An 18,881-nucleotide genomic window follows, 5' to 3' on the forward strand; every position below is an offset into this window, starting at 1 on the left:
GTGTTGAACTTGGATGTAGGAGACCAGGGTTCAAATTCCCAACTCAGCCATGAAGTTCACTGGGGGATCTTTTTTGGGTTGCAAGATAGACATCACATTTCTTCCCGTTTTTGTGTGTGTGTGTGTGTGTGTGTGTGTGGACAGTCAGTTTTAAAACTGGGGACATAAAGGAAATGCCCCTGGGTAAGGAACCTACCAAACATTAAACAAATAGGTCAAGGGGCTTACTGCGTATTGCACAAGGTAATGTTACTTTAATTAAATAAATATATAAAAACCACCTGGGAAAGTTCTCTCCTTCATCCTTGCCTCCCTTCCCCCTTTTCTGAAAATGTCCTCTGTCAAGATAAAAGAGAATGTGAGATATAATTGTAATTGTTTGGGACAATTGGGAAAGAAGCAGGCCATTCCAATAGTCTACCTCTTAAATTCTGCTTTCAGAGCCAAAACCCAAAGGAGAAGGATGACCCACATGGGGGGGGGGGTGGACTCTGTTAATTTGCTTCAACTTCCTTCCTTCAAATCACTGTGATTGGTATGGTCTCAGAAATAATTCCCGGTGTTTAAATGCTAGAGCTGTCCATCAAAACAAAAGATCCCTCTACCAGTCGGGTTCTTATTGTGTTATCGGTCCACGGTGCTTCTTCTGCACGCAAGGTTGTTGGATCTTTTTTCTGGCAGAGTCCACACCTTGTCATCAGTTTCAAAATGGCAGTGTTTATTTCTCCCTATTTAATCTAGATTTCCCTTTCCCTTTCCCTAACCAAAACAACAGTTCTTAAAATGCACTTTCAGGGGGAAATTCAGTGCTAGAAAGCCTTTGAACCCAGTACACATTTTACTTCTGGTATCATCTCCCACCCCTCAATAAACTGGATATGCCAACCCAATCTTTATTCCTTTGCCCTTTCAGGAAGTACAAGAGATGCCAGGTATATAAACATTCTATGAACTGCATCAATTGTCGTTTTCAGAATGATCTTTATGTTTTAACCTCTCAGTGCAACCCCCCCCCCCCAAAACATTAAAAAAACGAAGCAGCAACCTTTTTTCTATGACTACAATGGAGACCTGCCTTTTCAGATTTCACATTCCTAATGCAATTAAACAAATAGATTGTGCATACAAAGGTAAAAATTGACATCTATTTTCTCTTATAACAAGAGTATCATAGAAAATTTTTCGTCTCTTTTTGCTGCTGTTAGATAAAGGAGTTATTGACCTAGTGTTGTTTTGCCAATGCCAGCAGCAAACTTCTCATCTTCCTTCCAAAAGATGGCAGCTGTACGGAGATGTGAAATGTTTTAGTTTGCAAGATTCATTATTCGTAGTTCAGCACATTATCTCTGATGACTCATTTAAAACAATGTCCTTTCCTCTCTCTCTCTCTTTTTGTTATCTAAATCTCATCGCTTCTTTTCTTTGCAGATTATAGGTTTGGATGTGCATTTTCTGCCTACACACTTACTCTTTTCTGCCCTCTAATGGCAGCATAAAGCAACTGGGAGAAAAGTATGCATGAAACACCAATGAATTTTGTGATGGCAAAACAGGTGGGGGGTGGATGGGGACCCCATAAAGAAAAGGAGCATCTTTTGTGGATTCACTGTGTGTCTGAAATATTATCCACAGAGAAAAGAAAATATTTTTTATTTCTGTTCAAGCATAACATATCTTTCTGGCACTACTGGGGTGTATGGTTGGTAGATGGGATACTATCTAGATGTTGGATGTGGAAGGAAACAGCAGGGAGACAACAGGGAAGAAAGGAGACAGAGCCATATCAAGGGTGAATTTGAGCAAATGCTGTTAACATTTATTTAGAGGAAAATTAAAGGTTAAGCCCATATCTTCCTAGGGTGGAAAACCTAGGTCTGATGGAGAATCAGGCTTGGTTCGATACAGTCTCCTACCTGAAGCAGATATGTGCAGCTGTTGGTACTTCTCTCATTTCTGTTGTTTCTCATCCTTCTTTTTGTTTATGCCTGTCTTTCCTTTCTGCGTGATTCCTTTCCTATTCCATGTGATCCATCAATTTCCTGGATATCCAAGTTATTTTACACAGATGACAGCTAAAATGCCACCTTATTCAGGAGAGTAATTTATTTCTGCGTCCATCTCCTTGCCACCAGGCATCACTTGCAATATACTATAAGGTTCATAAGCTGCAGCCAAGCGATGAGCTGGAAGAGGAAAACCAACAAAGGTGGAATCTACACACATTTAAAAAAACACTATGAAAATGCTTTTTAAAAAACATTTTGAAAAATACATTGAATTTTGCATAGCTCACTGTTGCCACCTAGTGTCACATTTGTATACTGTACTTTGTAACACATTTAAAACGTTTTATTTGCAGCTGTGTGGCTGAGTCCAAAGTTATGGTTAAGTTTGTAAAACTTCTTAGCCATTTCATCAAAGACCTGGAAGTTGCTGTCTTCAACAAAAAATATTTTGAGTTGATAGATAGAACATTATGTGGTGGAACAACAAATCAATTGTGTGAATCAAAGACTTAGCAGAGGCTATGGATTCCTCGCTCACAAAAAACCCCACCATGGACAGAAGGGGTAGGGAAAGGTGTATTACTGAAGAATGAAGATTGCATTGAGACTATTTTTTTCCAGATGTAAACAGTGTTCCTTTTCTGCTTGCTGCTGTTATACTTCATCATCTGTGAAGTGGACTGTAATTTATGAAGACACATGCATTTAAGTACAATAAAATATGTATTTGTACTTCATTGTTCTTCCATGGATCTCAGAGTTGCATTCACAGCTGTTCCTCTCTACTATATTACCACAACAAGCCTGTAAGGTATGTTAAGCTGAGAAATAGTGACTGCTCGAGGCCACACAGAATGCTTTACACTGTAATGCTTACAGTTATGTGGGGATCTGAACTCTTCTGCCTAGTCCTAGTCCAGCCCACTGACTGGGCTGGCTCTTAAATGCTTGTTTCTAAGGTCCACATATTTCTTTTACAATAAACACTACCACGCAAACAAGGGCGTCTCTAAATCTATTAGTAAGACATTAAAAAGACCAGTCTTTATTCTTTCCACGGTGCTGTATTATACTTTGGTTTCCCTTCAGATTATATACATATTTTGCCTTTTGCTATCGTGCCACATTATTATTGATAAGATAGAATTATTTCAATGATTTGGAGGGTCATTTCTTTGTCTGAGGAGAAGTCTTCAGTAAACCAAAAGTCAGACCCAACAAACTGTTTCCTTAAAACACCACCTATGCCCAGGTCATGGTGAACACCTGCTTCTCCAAGTAGCTTCATTACCCCAATTAATTGTTTGGTTGATTAAGAAATATTTACACCCTACTTTTCAACAACAGACCTCCACCTTGGCTTTCCCTACCCTCTCATTATGGCAAACACTGTAGCCTTTGAAAGGGAAGCAGGGGGAGCGGAACAGCACACACAGGGTGCTCCCAGACAACCTGTTTTTTGAGCATTCATCCTGTTTTGTTTGTGGGGAGATCAGGTGATGTTGGCTATTTAATAAGCATTTGTTCAGATTAATTTCCAGGGAGGTTAGATGTCATCACACCAAAGCACATGTTTCCCCATCACATTCCTTATTATACAATCTTTCGGGGAAGTGGGTTTGTTGCACAAGACTTCCCAATCAACCATGACTGAATTTGCAACCTGAATTTGCAGGTATGTAACTGAAACCCACCTGGAAATGGCCACCACTTGGAAGTGCTGTTTCCCTTCTGTGAACTTCACTGCTGCCACTGTGAACATCTTTCTTATCCTTGGCTAGCTCCCCTAAAACAACCCTTTATCCTCTGTAACTTAGGTTCTCAAGTCAACTTTCTTACTGTCCCAGCCAATTTACTGTATTGGATAGAGTGACAATTGCAGGTTTTACAGGTGACCCCGAGTGACTTGGGGGTCACCTAAACAGTTGAAGGAGTGCCTATTTGCGTGTCGAGGTCCCCAATCCACCCCCCAAATAACTCACAACAGACACGTAATTTTTGTTTAAGATTTTTGGCATGATTTTGGCCACAACTTTATTCAAATACAAACTGTGAGTGGTTGTTTAGGCATTGGTTAAGACTATCTGTCCCCCCGCCTGGGGACAGAACTGACTTCCGGGCACCACCGAAAGACAGTGCGGGGGAAAGCAAGCCGGGGAGGCATTGGAGCTGAGTCACAGACCCTCAATTCTCATCCGCCTGCTCCCCGAAGGCTTGCCGGCCCTAGTCCCATTCCAGGGATTGGACGAAAAGATGGCAAGCCCCAGGATTCCTTTAACGGAATTCCCTTTCCGCAGCAACCATGGAGGGGCAGGCACAGCCTATCCTGACCCCTCCTCCAACGGAATTCCCTTTCCGCAGCAACCATGGAGGGCAGGCACAGTCTATCCTGACCCCTCCTCCACCAGATTTATAACCAATGCCTAACCACAACCTTACAAGTTGTGACGATTTGCTACGCAGTAGGCAAAAACCACCCAGCCAGCCAATTTGCCAGGTGGAAAAATTCCTACCAGGCCCCTGCTCAAAGGCAGACAACCCCCATGACAGGCATAGCAAGGTCAACGCAACAACCCCTTACTCTAGGGCGGGTGGGCGGGTGATCCGTTGCATGCAGCAAAAGAGAAAGTACAAGGCTGCGTGCAGAGTATTTAAACCTTTTTACCCCTCCCACCAAATTTGTAACATAACTTTTACCCCAGCAACCCAGTGAACCAATCACTGCCCCAGGCCATCTTTAGAGACCTTGCCTGGTAACAGAGGGGTGGCTCAGTAGACCCCACCGCAACACGTGCTCTCCCTGAAGGAGAACACGCTTTCTGTGTAGTCCTGCCTGGGAATTAAGCTCGGCTGTGGAGACCCTTCTTAACATCATACTACTAGGAGTTGTATATCGGGTATCTTTTCCATGGTGGCACCACAGCTTTTAAAATCTCTGTCACTTGAAATCCAGATGATGGCTCCTCTGATATTATGTGGAAGCCATCTAAAAACATCCAGGATTTTTTTTGTGGGGGGGGCAGACTTTAAGTTAGGGGGGAGGCCAGAACTAAGTTATCTGCAACACAGTTGGTCAGTTAGTTAAATATTTTTATTTATTTACTTGATTTGGGGGAGGGGCAGCTGCCTTCCTGCCCCCCCCACCCGTGGTTATGTCCATGGTATTCATACAACATTTTATTGAAATGCTGCATGCCAACGGAAACTGTCATTTTCTCTCCATTTGTGATGGTTGAATTTGTTTGCTGAAGAAAAATGAACAGGTCTTTTTGCCCATTGAAGGGAGTGTTGCACATAACTTCTGCGCTGCTTTGAAGTTACCTATTGCCAACGGTCATTATAATTAGATATGCTACCCACAGCTACCCTTAGGCTGTAATCCTACAGACTCATACTTCTGAATAAGCTTCATTGAACTCAATGACACTTATGTCTGAGTAGGCATGCTTAGGATTGTGCTGCAAGTTTCAATATATTAATATGGAGAACAAGAAATCAATTCTAGGTTGCATTTTGACGTGGGACTTATTGTGTTAATTTTACTAATTACAATGCTAGCGGTACTGACCCACTTTCCAATGTTCCTTTCACACTGCAGTGGATTGTTGTGTTTTGGAATTGTGGCTTTTTGATCAATATACTGCCACGTTTTGTTTTGTTTTTTAATTTTAGTTGGCAGGAAAGAGCTGTATGCCAGTGTATGAGCCCAAATTTTATCAACACAAAACTCCTGTGATTTTCCAAGTTAACGAGGGTTACAAAAATCCCCCCTCCCAAGGGTAGTAAAGTGCTAGACTCAGAAGTGGCTCTTAGGTCCTGTGAAAGAGCACATGAAATGCAAAAACAAACAGGTAAGGAAACTTCATGAAGATGGAATAAAGTGTCATCTAACCACAACCCTAGATAGACTTCTTTCTTTCCATATTGCGCCGCTCAGAGCCACTTGGCCATATGTAAGAATGCTTGTGTACAAAATTGTAATGTAGGTCGTTCTGCAACATGCGCATGAACAGTGCCGGATTTACGTATAAGCTAAACAAGCTATAGCTTAGGGCCCTACTCTCTTAGGGCCCCCGCAAAAAAATTAAAGGAAAGAAACCCTGGATGTACATTTCCAAAAATTTAAGTTAGAGCTTAATAATTATTTCACTATTAATATACCTCTTAATTGTATTTCACTATTAATATACTTCTTAATTGTATTTCAATTCAACAATTACTTTGATAAAATAGATCTATTGTTATGTGCAAATATGCTATAAATTACCATAGAGCATATATTCAACACAAAAAACAGTGACAATTTGTTGTTGACAAAGTACAGGTGGACATATAAAGGGCCCCATTACCTTCCGTAGCTTAGGGCCTCATCAAATCCAGCCCTGCACATAAAGTCAAATCCTGGGGGGTCTGGCAGTTCTAACGTTGATTTCATAATTCTTGCTACCTTGAAGAAGGCTCCAAAAGCGAATCATAGAAACATAAGAAGCTGAGTCAGACCATTCTAGCCCCAGTATTGGCTACGCTGACTGGAAGAGGCTCTCTAGGGTTTAGACAGAGGATGTTCCGAGGAGACGTGGTGGTGATCGCAGCTGGGACCTCCTGCATGCAGAGCAAGTGCTGTACCATGGAGTTAGTTTAAAATTAGGCTTTGGTGGAGCTTCATTGATGCTACTATTGACCACAGGTGAAGAGATCATGCATGGATTTATCTTATCAGTTTCGTAGCACATAATGCTGACCATGACAAGAAGTACAGTTGAGAAGAACTTTAGTGAATCCAGTAGGAAAAGGGGATGAATTTTCCCATTTTCCTTGCTTTCCCTTCTTTTCTAATGATAAGATTAAAAAAAATTAATATTTTGACACACAGTAGGCGCTTCAATTAAACACTGGCAGAATCAATTGCTATTCTTTTCTTCGGTAATGAAAATGGGATTTTTATTTGAAATTCTTGGTACAAATGCGAAAGGCAGCATCTTCAGCTCCTTCATTAACTGTTTTATTTGAGAAAACAATTAATAAAATCAAAGCCAATCTTTCCCCCTCACTATTCCACCGAGGTTAAAATAGATTAGTATTCATATAGTTTTCGTTGTATATTGGAAAGCTGAACAACACATTTTATTTCTAACAGCAGGGGAAAAATGAAGAAAACCAAACTTAATTACACTGGTGATGTTAGGCCTTGGAATGGTTAAGGAAGCACAAGAACTCCTGTTGCAAATTTCTGGGTTCAGGACATTTATAAGTTGTTAGTGAAAATCTCAGAGGGCTGAAACTTACTGTAAAACAGCATGGAACCCAAATTGTTTTATTTTCTGAACTTGAAAACTTGAAAAGAAGGCAGTACAAGCAACAAATAGATTAATACTTTTTTTTTTAACCATGCGTTCATTAGATCAGATTCATTTTTTATTCATGTTATTACATTAGTATAATAATACAGTTTTAATTTTATGGAGCTGTAGGCATTTAGGTAATATCAGCTCTAGTACTGTGTGTGGGCTTGATGATTTAGCTTAAATCATTCTAACTGTATGGAAGCTATTGGGATTCTGCTGAGTCGTATCAGCTAAAAATCTGACCTCCACACTATTTTAGAATATCTTTCCTATGAAGCATCCTCTTTCCTTCCTTTTCTCATTAAACATTTATTTAGAAGCAGCAGTGTGCTAGGCACTGTATTGGGCGCAGAGTTAGCATGGCTCGACCCAGAAGGCTAAGGAATGAAATCAGATAATTTTATGTAATGAATGAAATTTCTAAGAAATAAGGTGCAGGACACAAGCAACACGGACAGGACAAAAGGGAAGAGAGGAAGGGAAAGATTTGGTGCAGGAATATCAACACTTTGAGTATTGTTCAGTAGGAAGAGAAATTGTTTGGACAGATAGATAGAGGAGGTATTCCAGATACAGGACAGTGTGAAATAAGGCACAAAGTTTTAAGTGTGGGATGAAGAAGCAGAAGGTTGGGAATTGCATCAATCAGCCGTTTGTCCTAATGGACTTTATCCAGAGTTGTCCTTAAAATGTTAATTTTTCTGACCAAAACTCCCAAGCAACTGTTTTGCTGTTTAATTTGATTCCCCCCCCTAACAGGTTGTTGTTCTCAGCTAACTGACCCCTCACTAACTTATTTAAATAAAACCACTATATATTCAAGCATTCATGTGGGCATAAACAATACTAAAAGTTTTAAATACGTTTGGGGGGAAATGAAAGCTAAACCAAGCAAAAACCATGAAGGAGTGCCAGGGAGAGATAATTCGTATTGACTTCATAGGAACGAGTGTCTCCTAGCTTCAAATTCGCATGTGCTTTGTAGCAATCCACTTCTGTACACATGTGAATATCCATCCCTGCACTACATCAAGCTGTGATATGATGGGATGAGCTGACACAACTCATTCTGTTTCTTTATTTTTGCTCCATGAGGTTGCTGCGCCCTGCATTCCACTTTCCCTGCATTATTTAGGGTAGCAAACCAGTTCTTAGAACCACTGAAACATAACTATTTGAGGATATGAATATGCAGGCTGTGTTTGAAGACTAGGCTGAGTTGTATCCAATGATGTTGCTCAGCTGATGATGAGGCTTCCATCAGTGGAAGGAGAGAAGGTTTGGATTATTGTTTTTATTTTTATTTTTTATATTGTGATTTTTGTGTGTGTAAACCGCCCTGAGACCTCCGGGTATAGGGCGTTATATAAATTCAATAAATGAAATGAAATGAATGATACACCTTTAGGCGCCAGGTGAAAATGTTCCTTTTTAACTAGGCTGACCTGATCAAAATCATATACCCTTTAAAATGTGGCTCTTTTTTTGGGGGGGGGTGTCATTGGATTATTGTTTTTATTTTGATTTTATATATTGTGATTTATTTATTTTTCTAAACTGCCCTGAGACCTCTGGATACAGGGAGGTATATAAATTCAATGAAAATGAAATGAAATGAGAAGGAGGCAGATTTAAACAATTTCTCATCCTCTTGCATTCTGCTAAATCTGCTCTGCTCTGGATCAGGTTTAGGAGGGGTGTAGGGACTTACGGAATCCCCATTTTTGAGGCATCCTTTGCCTGAATATATCTTAAAGCACTGGTAGCCAACACAAGGCTCTCTAGATGCTACAACTTCCATCATCCCTGATCACTGGCCATGCTGGCTGGGACCAATGGAAACTGGAATCAAGCAGGTGATCTTTTAAAAGTCTTTTGGAGAGCCAGTGTGGTGTAGTGGTTAAGAGCGGTAGTCTCATAATCTGGGGAACCGGGTTCGTGTCTCTGCTCCTCCACATGCAGCTGCTGGGTGACCTTGGGCCAGTCACGCTTCTTTGAAGTCTCTCAGCCCCACTCACCTCACAGAGTGTTTGTTGTGGGGGAGGAAGGGAAAGGAGAATGTTAGCCGCTTTGAGACTCCTTAAAGGGAGTGAAAGGCGGGATATCAAATCCAAACTCCTCCTCCTCCTCTTCTTCTTCTTCTTCTTCTTCTTCTTCTTCTTCTTCTTCTTCTTCTTCTTCTTCTTCTTCTTCTTCTTTTGAGAGCATCCTCTCAATTAGTAGCCAAGTCCATATAGCATGGAAATGACAGTGGCTGGAACTCAGGCGTTTTTGCACGTGAAGCAAAAAAATCCAAAATGTGTCTGCTCACAATTTGAACTCATTTGAGCCGGGGCAACGGAGGGCTGAAAATTGCTACCTGTGAAGGCCACTTAGCAGATAAGCCTAGCCTTCTTTAAAAAGCTTTGTAGGACTAGCCCTCCCTTCCAACTCTGATTCTGTGATTCAGATACAACTGGCAATTATATTAGGTTCTCATGGTCAAACTTTTAATTGGCAGTGATGTTGCTGCAAATGTTCTGTTTAGTCTGATTTTTTGTTTGTGTACATTGTCTATATTTATAGATAAACTGTTCCGATTCCTAGAGTTGGGAAGGGATGGGAGCCAAAGCAAACAGACAATTATGCAAGTGCTGTTTTCTTAAAATCTAATTACCGGACTTCAGTTTCTAGAGTAACATAGCGTACAGTCATTTACCAAGTCAGAACTTACCACAGTGTACTTGTGGTGCCTGCAGCAACCCTGCCAAGTGGCGAGAAGAGTTTTGCAAATCGTTCACACCCTGTCCCAAAGTCTGGGGAATCAGAAGCCTGGTGAAATTCTCCTTACTATTTGGCAGGGCAACCCAGGCTCAAATGATGGTATACACACTGGTTGTAAAAGTTGCCATTTTTAAAACTTCTGTTTCTTTTCACCCTATTCAGAGCCCCATATTTGCTCTGCTGTGCTCATGCAGAGCTCCTGGTTATGCCCAGATTTTACATCGGAGAGCCTGTTCCCCTAGCAAACTGTTAGATGGGCATGATGACATCTTTCATCTATAAAGGGGAAACAAGGTAATATTTTCTAGCATATTTCATTTTCTGATGTAAAAGCCAGTACTCGGAAACACATCATTGAAAGCAATCTATTAACAATTTTCATTTGCCTTTCCCCCCTTTTTTGAAAGCATTATACGTCTTGTTTTTGTTTTGCTTTTGTTTTTGACTATTTCTGGTCGTTTTCATGATGAGAACTATGCTGGAACACACTCTATATTTGATGCTGATGCCCTTGAACGGATTCATTTAAACTGATAGGAATCCATAAGCATAAAAACCAATATTATTTCATGTGTAATATTGTCATTGTGGCAGGCACAGTGCATCATTTCTGCTGGAATTGTTTCTCCTAATGCATAAGTTACCAGAGTGCATTATAGATGAATGTTTGCTTCTTTGCAACTTTAACCCTCTGTTCATTCAAGTCTTCATTTAAAGCTAAACAAACAGGCTGGTAGATTCTATCGGTGTTACGGATCTTCCTTGAAGACTTTGTTTCATACATTTGATGCTTGTTGCTAAAATGCTTGAAAGCAGTATTCTCATTAATTAGCAGCCTTACAGGAATAACAATTAACATCTTCTCAAGCAACTGTAAATTAACATAGTTCACACATGATTAATGTAGTTTTTTTGGGGGGAAAGGTATAGTCAGGACTGTGTGTACAATATAAGGAATAAAAAGAGACAAACTTTTCTATCCTCACCATTCAAATGATTTGATGTGTTTTCCTTTGCACATCATGTTGAATGTGTTACAAGCACAATAACGAAAAAAGGGTCACAAGGCCAGAAATAAATTCTGCCTTTAAAACTCCTAGTGCTAATTAATCACTTCTGATTTCTAATGAAAACAAATATCATTAGGCAGGTATTGAATTAAATAGATAGCGACAGTCTTTCCACACTGGATAACACCAAAGCTGTCCATTTTTAAAATTTTTATTTCAGAAAAGGAGCTCTATCTGAATGCTGAAGATCAAGCTTTTCCTAAATTACAATAATATTTTTTTCCAGCTGCATGATCTGCTGGTTTTTATAGCCTATAATTATGAACTTTGTATTTCACAGGTGTCCTACTGTCAGGGTGGGGGGTGGGGGAGGTGGAAATCTCCATCTTTTGAAATTATGGGATGCTGCCTCGCAATGGCAGAATCTAATCTGCTCCCAATTTGTGTCAGCATTTTGCATGGGGGGGGGGACTCAAATCCTCTAGAAAACTAGGAATCAGTGGAAGGTATCCCCCTCCCTTCTTTTTTTTTCTCTGGGCTTCATAAGCCCAATGCAATTAGGCAGCAAGTGACTGTATGCCATATGCATTTATTGCTCTTCTTAGCATGTGTTACTTTGATGTGTTAGGCTGGAAAGCAAACTCTTTTTCTTGGGCAGCCTTCCTCCTGGGTCTTTATACTGCTTAGCAGTTGAGTGTAGACTTTGAAACACAGCCTAATTTAGAGGCAGATGCTGCAGCTGCTGCTGTCATTTCAGCCGTCTCCCCCCTTCCCCGATTTTGCTTTGATGTCAGCTTAGAGCCGTTGTTGTTGCATTCGGTACACTGGCTTCTCCTTCCTCAATTCACAAAACAGAACCTGCATAATTTTAACCATTTGTGTGTGCGCACGTGTGCTTTTGCTCCTAAATCTTCTCCTAGCAGCCCCGCTCGCTGAGGACGCCTCGCGTAGGAGTCACATGTGTTCTGCCAGCCTCTTTCATAATCACACGGGAGAAGAAAGCTGTACGGGAAAGGAAAACAAACAAAAAGTCCCTTTGAATTTGACCCTTTGATGTTCAGCGAATGGCTACGGACATCAGGAAAAGAAGGCATGTGTTGGCCGATACCAAAGCCATTCAGTTGTTTCCAAAACCTGCATAGGATCTGAGCATGGTCGACAGAGCCAGTTCAGATGTGATAAACCAATTGTCGGAGGAACATGTGGAGGCCCAGAGATGTCACCATAGGAGAAGAAGAGAAGAAGAGTTTGGATTTGATATCCCGCCTTTCACTCCCTTTAAGGAGTCTCAAAGCGGCTAACATTCTCCTTTCCCTTCCTCCCCCACAACAAACACTCTGTGAGGTGAGTGGGGCTGAGAGACTTCAAAGAAGTGTGACTGGCCCAAGGTCACCGAGCAGCTGCATGTGGAGGAGCGGAGACGCGAACCCAGTTCCCCAGATTACAAGACTACCGCTCTCCACCACTACACCACACTGGCTCTGCTCAGGAGAGGCCCTGCTTGTGGTGTCTTTGGAGTTCAGGGCCGGCCCACCCATGAAGCAAGGTGAGGCAACTGCCTCAGGTGGCAGGATCCACAGGAGCAGCAGATCCATCCTCCAAGGAATGCATCACCTTCCACTGCAGCTGTGGTGACTTCCTTGGGGGCTGGATCGATCTCCTCCTTGGCAGTCCTACCCCAATGCCACCTCTACAGTGGCCCCTTGGTAAATAGGAGGCGCTGCTGGTTTCCACTACCACCTTTGTTTTGATGCAGATCTTTATCCCCCCTTCTTCCTGATATAGATCTTCACGCACCACTTCTTCCCACTTGAGCATGGGGCTACACCATTTTGTGGATCACCTCAGGTGCCAAAATGGCTTGACCCAGCCTTGCATGGAGTGTCACCACACAAGACGGGTCCCTTTCAGTGGTGGCACCCCAGTTATGGAACTCCCTTTTTACTGAGGTCAGATTATTCCCCCACATTATATGTATCCAGATGGCAACTCAAAATCTATTTGTTGTAACAGACCTTTGGAGCATAATCTGAATGACATAATTTTTATTTGTATTTATGCTTATATTTGTGTTTGTAGAATTAAATGGTGATTCGTTTGCCATACTTTGTACTCTGATTTTAATGCTGTAACTTTATTGCTAGCTGCCCTGGGTTCTTGCGAGAGGAAGGGCAGAATATAATAAATAAAATGTCAAAAAACTTGATTATTATTAATAAAATATACATTTAATGATATCATCATCATTATTTGATGATGGACTGGTCTCTCAGACAGAAAGCCCATATATGTACAATTGAGGCCCTGCTTAAATACCTATCTGTGAAGGCCATCATGCTGGCAGGCACTTGGAAAAGGCCCTTATAAGTAGTGGCCCCACACCTGTGGTATCCAGTCCCATTTGAGATTAGGGAAGCCTTATCCTTTGACATTTTCAAATGCGGCAATGAAGAACTCATCTCTTTTCTGTTTCCTTTAGTGGCTGATGTAAATCAAACTGCAGATATAATTATTATGGTTTGGTTAATATATATAATATATTTGCTTGGGTATTTTCTGTTTTGTGCTGGCTCTTTTTATGAAGCAGAGATCCAAAGTGCTTTTAAGTTCTGTTTTATTGGTTGTATTTTCATGTGTATTTTGTAAGCTGCTTTGTGAAGCATTTTTCCAGAGAATGGAGTTGTACATCTGTTAAACAGACTTCCTTAGCTCTTCACATGATGACTCAGAAAGCAATGAAAGATCTCATCTGTACATTGACTATGGATGAATCTAGACACGTCAAAAACGCGATTCAGTTAAACGCATTGTAAACTCATACAGGGAAATCCGGTAGGGATAGATGGGACTTCACAGTGCCATCAGGTGTCATAGTGTGATATCACATATACAACACATATAAAGCACTTTTTCTTTACCAATCTAGCTGAGTCCTGTATCAAATCTCTGATGTGGCCACTTCCTATGAATTGGGTGGAGCATTATGAAAAACAGAACAAATTTCTTACAGGCAGATTCACTGCCACCCTAATTAAACACCATATTAGGAGTATGCAAGTGTGTGGTGGAAAGGGGAGGGGAGATGGATTCTGCTTATTCAGAGTTTCAGCACATGAATCTCACCCAACATTCTCCAATCCCAGGGCTTGGAGATCTGGATGGTGAAGGCCCAAAATGCAGCAAACTCACACTGCCTTCACTCTTCTGTAAGTTCTCTCTTTTTAGAAAGAATAGGTGGCATTTGTTCAGCTGATATTCCCCCCCTTCACAGTACCCCCCCCAACTTTGTACCTATTCGTTTCCCATCCTTTCTCAACCAACGCCAGATCCATCCATACCTTGTTGTCTATGTTAAGTGTGACCAAACGGAGGTGATAACTAATAATCAAGTCTGCACTATGTCGGATATGGTGCTGAAGAAATGATTTTGCGTGTAGCCATCATGGCACAAAGTGCCTATCACCAGCTTTAGCCAATGCATCAGCTATACCCCTTACTGATCAGAGATAATATGGTTACTATGATACATGCTTTGGTAACCTCACGTTTAGGCTATTGCAATGCACTTTGCGTGGGGCTGCCCTTACAGCTGGTCCAGAATGCTGGAGTCTGGGTTGTGTGGTGTGCCCCTTATTGTCTCACACTAGTGATAAGGGATCTGCACTGGCTGCCTTTCAACCACCAAACCAGATTTAAGGTCCTGCTACCTGCATATAAAGCCCTAAACAACTCTGGGCCAGGTTTCCTGAAATACCACCTCCTCCTCCACAGCCCAGTAAGGCTGTTAAGATCAACACATGGAACCTGGTTAACTCTGCCATGGTAACATGGAGGTGGGCATTTTCTCAGGTGAAACCAGTGTTGCAGAATGCCCCCCTCCCTAAAAATACAAGAGGCCCCATCAGTACTGGCATTCTTCCAGCTCTTAAAGACACACCTGTTTAGTCAAGCATTCCCTTGATTCCCTAATGTGAACCTCTTCATTATACAGTGGTGCCCCGCAAGACGAATGCCTCGCAAGACGGAAAACCCGCTAGACGAAAGGGTTTTCCGTTTTGGAGGTGCTTCGCAGGACAAATTTGCTATGGGCTTGCTTCGCAAGACGAAAATGTATTGCGATTCCTGGGGTTTTTTCCCCGCTCCCTACCCCCTTTTTCTAAGGCACTAAGCTGCAAATAGCCTTTTAGCAGCTAATCCGCTAATCCCTTAAGCCTTTAATAGCCGCTAATAGCCGCTAAACCGCTAATAGCGCTAATCCGCTAATCCGCTAATGGGCTTGCTTCGCAAGACGAAAAAACCGGTAGACGAAGAGACTCACGGAACGGATTCTTTTCGTCTTGCGAGGCACCACTGTATTGTTTTAATGGGCTTGTTTATCGTACCTTTCAGTTCCGGGTGTTTATTTTGACGATGAAATTGTTTTATTGTGTTTTTTTAATTATGTGCGGCTACATTTTTTAAATAATCAATTTTATGCTTGTAAACCACTTAGAAGCCACTTGGGAAAAATGAATTAACAATACCATAACAATAACAATAATTCACCACCAACATTGCAACTTTGCAGGGCCTTCCAAAAGCTTTTCCATGTGGTTTGTGGCCTTGGTGGGAGATGTAAATAATCCACCGCAGTATATCGCAAGATGTTTGCTAGGCATTTTGAGGATAAAATTGCTTAAAGCTGCCATGGCTTGGAAAAAAATTGTTGACACGGATCAGTCAGTTGTGGCATCTTCTGATCCTATTTTGTGAATGGTTTTTAATCGTTAAACCCTTAAGGTCTGTGAGACAAAATCCTAGACCAGGTCCAGCCAACCACCTGTTTGCTTGCTTCTTGCCTCTCTTCGCTTATCACATTTAGCAGGGAGGAAGCAGCTACCTGGGTCCAGGAGGAGGTAAATATGGTACTGAGAGAGCTTGTGGTCTTAACTCCCTTAAAGGAAGCCATGATAGAAACTGCACCTGAAGAAACCTGACTTCGACTCAATGATATGAACAATTATTGGCCAGTGGCCAATTGCAGAGGTCCTTGAGTAAATGGTTATCAGCCAGCTTTAGATACTCTTGGATGAGACAAATTTTTTGGATCTATTTCATGTGGGTTTCAGGCTTGTTTTTTGGGGTGGAAATTGCCTTCCCATCACTCTGTGGGATTATAATCAATCAATTAATTAATTGATATACAGATTACTTGCCAAAGTGACTTCTAAGTGGAATGAATGTGGAAAAATTGCCTGAGTTGGAGACTGGAGGCTGGGTCGAAGGAAAGGGAGGATAGGTCCTTACATGTTATTGCGTGCATCCAGAGTTTTTAATGGCTACCCTGTTGGTAGTGAAAAATTCACAATTTTTTAAATCTGCCATATTTTCAATTTACAGTTCAAGTCTTTGCCAGTCATTATACAGCATTTCACATCCTTTCTCTCTATCAGTATCTAAGTGATACACAGCATATCCTCATAGATGAATCATTATAATGTCAGATGTTAAAAGTCATGAATTTCAGTGCCCAAAGAACCCTAGTAAAAAAAAAAAATTGTGCTTGTGTTTTAGTCATGTAATGAGAAGCTGAATTTGAAATGAGGAATTGAGGTGTGTGCTTTTCCTTCAGATTTTATTTCAGTGTTTGGTTTTGTTTTTGCTAATAGCAAGTAACAAACTGAACAGAATGTTCAGGTGTACAGTGGTACCTCGGGATGTGACCGGGATCCGTTCTGGAGCCCCGTTCGCATCCCAAAGCGAACGTAACCCGTGTCCACGTGTCTGTGCCTGCGCGTGACGTCATTTTGACGCGCTCCGTTACTTCTGGGTCACCACGGAGCGCAACCTGAATTTGCCTAACCCGAAGCCTATTCATCCTGAGGTATGACTGTATTATAATGGTCTTTTTGTATTCCAGTAAGATACCCCCACCCCCCACTCCAGTGCATTGTGGCCCAGCTGAAGAGATATGCTTACAGGGGAGGATCCAAGAACAGTTCATCACACTATCAGTAGCACCCATCAAAAAAGAGGTACACACATAAGAGGTGCACTAGTATCTACTGATTTAGGACCTGTCCTTGTTATGGAGCTCAGTGTGCCACACTCTGGCCCTTCCACCTTTCAACAACCCTGTGGGATAGTTTAGGCTGGAAGAGAATAACTGAGCTAAGATCATCCAATAAGTTTCATGAGAATTTAGACTGGTGTGTCCCTTGCCATAGACCAATTTTACAATGCTCTATTACAGGGGTCAGCAACCTTTTTCAGCTGTGGGCCAGTCCACTGTCCCTCAGACTATGTGGTATTTTGAAGGGGAAAAAAGTGAACAAATTCCTGTGCCCCACAAATAACCCAGAGATGCATTTTAAATAAAAGCACACATTCTACTCATGTAAAAACACCAGCACACATTCTACTCATGTAAAAACACCAGGCAAGCCCCACAAATAACCCAGAGATGCATTTCAAATAAAAGGACACATTCTACTCATGTAAAAACATGCTGATTCCCAGACCGTCCACGGGCTGGATTTAGAAGGCGATTGGGCTACATTCGGCCCCCGGGCCTTAGGTTGCCTACCCCTGCTCTAATATGATGATGGTCATGAAATGTCATCAGTGGTGTTTTAAGTTATAGTATCAAGAAAACAAGTCCTGCCCTGAGGTGCTTATTGTCTTCGATCTGACACTCTAACAATCTGAGCGGGCAACTGGGAGGAGTGGAAGAATGAATGTGAGGGTCACAGTGGGATCAACCCAAAATTCTTCATTGCAATTTCCCATACCCATTCATAAAAGTGGGAGAGCGTATTTCAGGGGAGTGGAAGGAAACTTACTGCTTCCAGCCACTGGTGGCCACCACCACCATTGAAGGGTCTGTCAGAGCAACACTGTCATGTCATTTGTGGGGAGTGGAATGATGGATAACAGTGGATAGTCTTTCAGAAGAGCAGGTCTTTGGAGTGATGGCTCCCTTGCTGCAGAACTTCTTGTTCAGAGTGTTATCCAAGGTCTGTGGAATTCAGCAGTCATGAGCTGGATCAGGATTATACCCTGGGCACTTCACAGTTTATTTCTTCCATGTTTTCAGTTGTCACATTCAATTCTGTAGTAGTTGGGGGAAAGAGTTAGGCATGGTGGTATCTTCAGCAGAACATGATTAAACGTAATTCAGAAAAAAAGAGTGGATTCGCTGAATGTTAATCACGGTGCTTAAAAAAAAGAGAGAAAAAAATCACCAAGGAAAATATGATTATTGTTCTCCTGGATGTTTATAGCACCATTTCTGTGCCTCACCCACAGATTTGTTGCCTGACTTTTATTAGAAAAGGTCAAATTTTGAGTAATTGTTTGATGGTATAATTAAGCCTAATTAACAAGTAATTCCAGGAAGACTGAACTATTATAGCAGTGATTTTGTAGTGATAGACTAACAGAGAAAGTTAGTTCATTTTTAACTCCTTAATAGCTTTCCCTCTACTTATTAAAGAAGAAGACAAGGGACTACACACTTCGTTTGCCCCTGTCTGTAATAGCTTGAGTGTTGCCCCACTTGGAGAGTCATACAGATGGATCACGCAGTTCTTATTTTTATCTGTAAGTTGCCTTGAGTTCCATCAGGCAAAAAGGTGGGGTGAAAATAAATATATTAACTTCGTCATCACCATTATCTCTTGGAGATATTGAAGTGTCTGGATGAAAAGGCTTAGTTGCATTGGTACTTAAGAGGGAGCACCACTAAAATGGAGAAACTGTAATCACTTTAGATATTA

At 41.5% G+C, this 18,881-nt stretch overlaps 1 protein-coding gene across 3 annotated transcripts in view; it reads left to right on the forward strand.

Moving 5' to 3' along the window:
* The window catches only part of LOC310678700 (uncharacterized protein), a 238,110-nt gene that overhangs the window by 175,273 nt on the left and 43,956 nt on the right, over positions 1-18,881 (forward strand). For 2 of the 3 annotated variants that reach the window (XR_014511880.1, XR_014511881.1), the window contains exons 4-5: positions 10,277-10,408; positions 17,024-17,138. Coding sequence is in view for 1 of the 3 variants with exons in the window: in XM_083443041.1 (XP_083299167.1) it covers positions 17,024-17,138 (115 nt within the window). In the remaining 2 variants the exon portion in view is untranslated. The remainder of the gene's footprint in view (positions 1-10,276; positions 10,409-17,023; positions 17,139-18,881) is intronic. The other variant, XM_083443041.1, reaches the window with a different exon arrangement.

This window comes from Podarcis tiliguerta (assembly GCF_965153285.1).
Source record: "Podarcis tiliguerta genome assembly, chromosome: 5".
Lineage (NCBI taxonomy): Eukaryota > Metazoa > Chordata > Lepidosauria > Squamata > Lacertidae > Podarcis > Podarcis tiliguerta.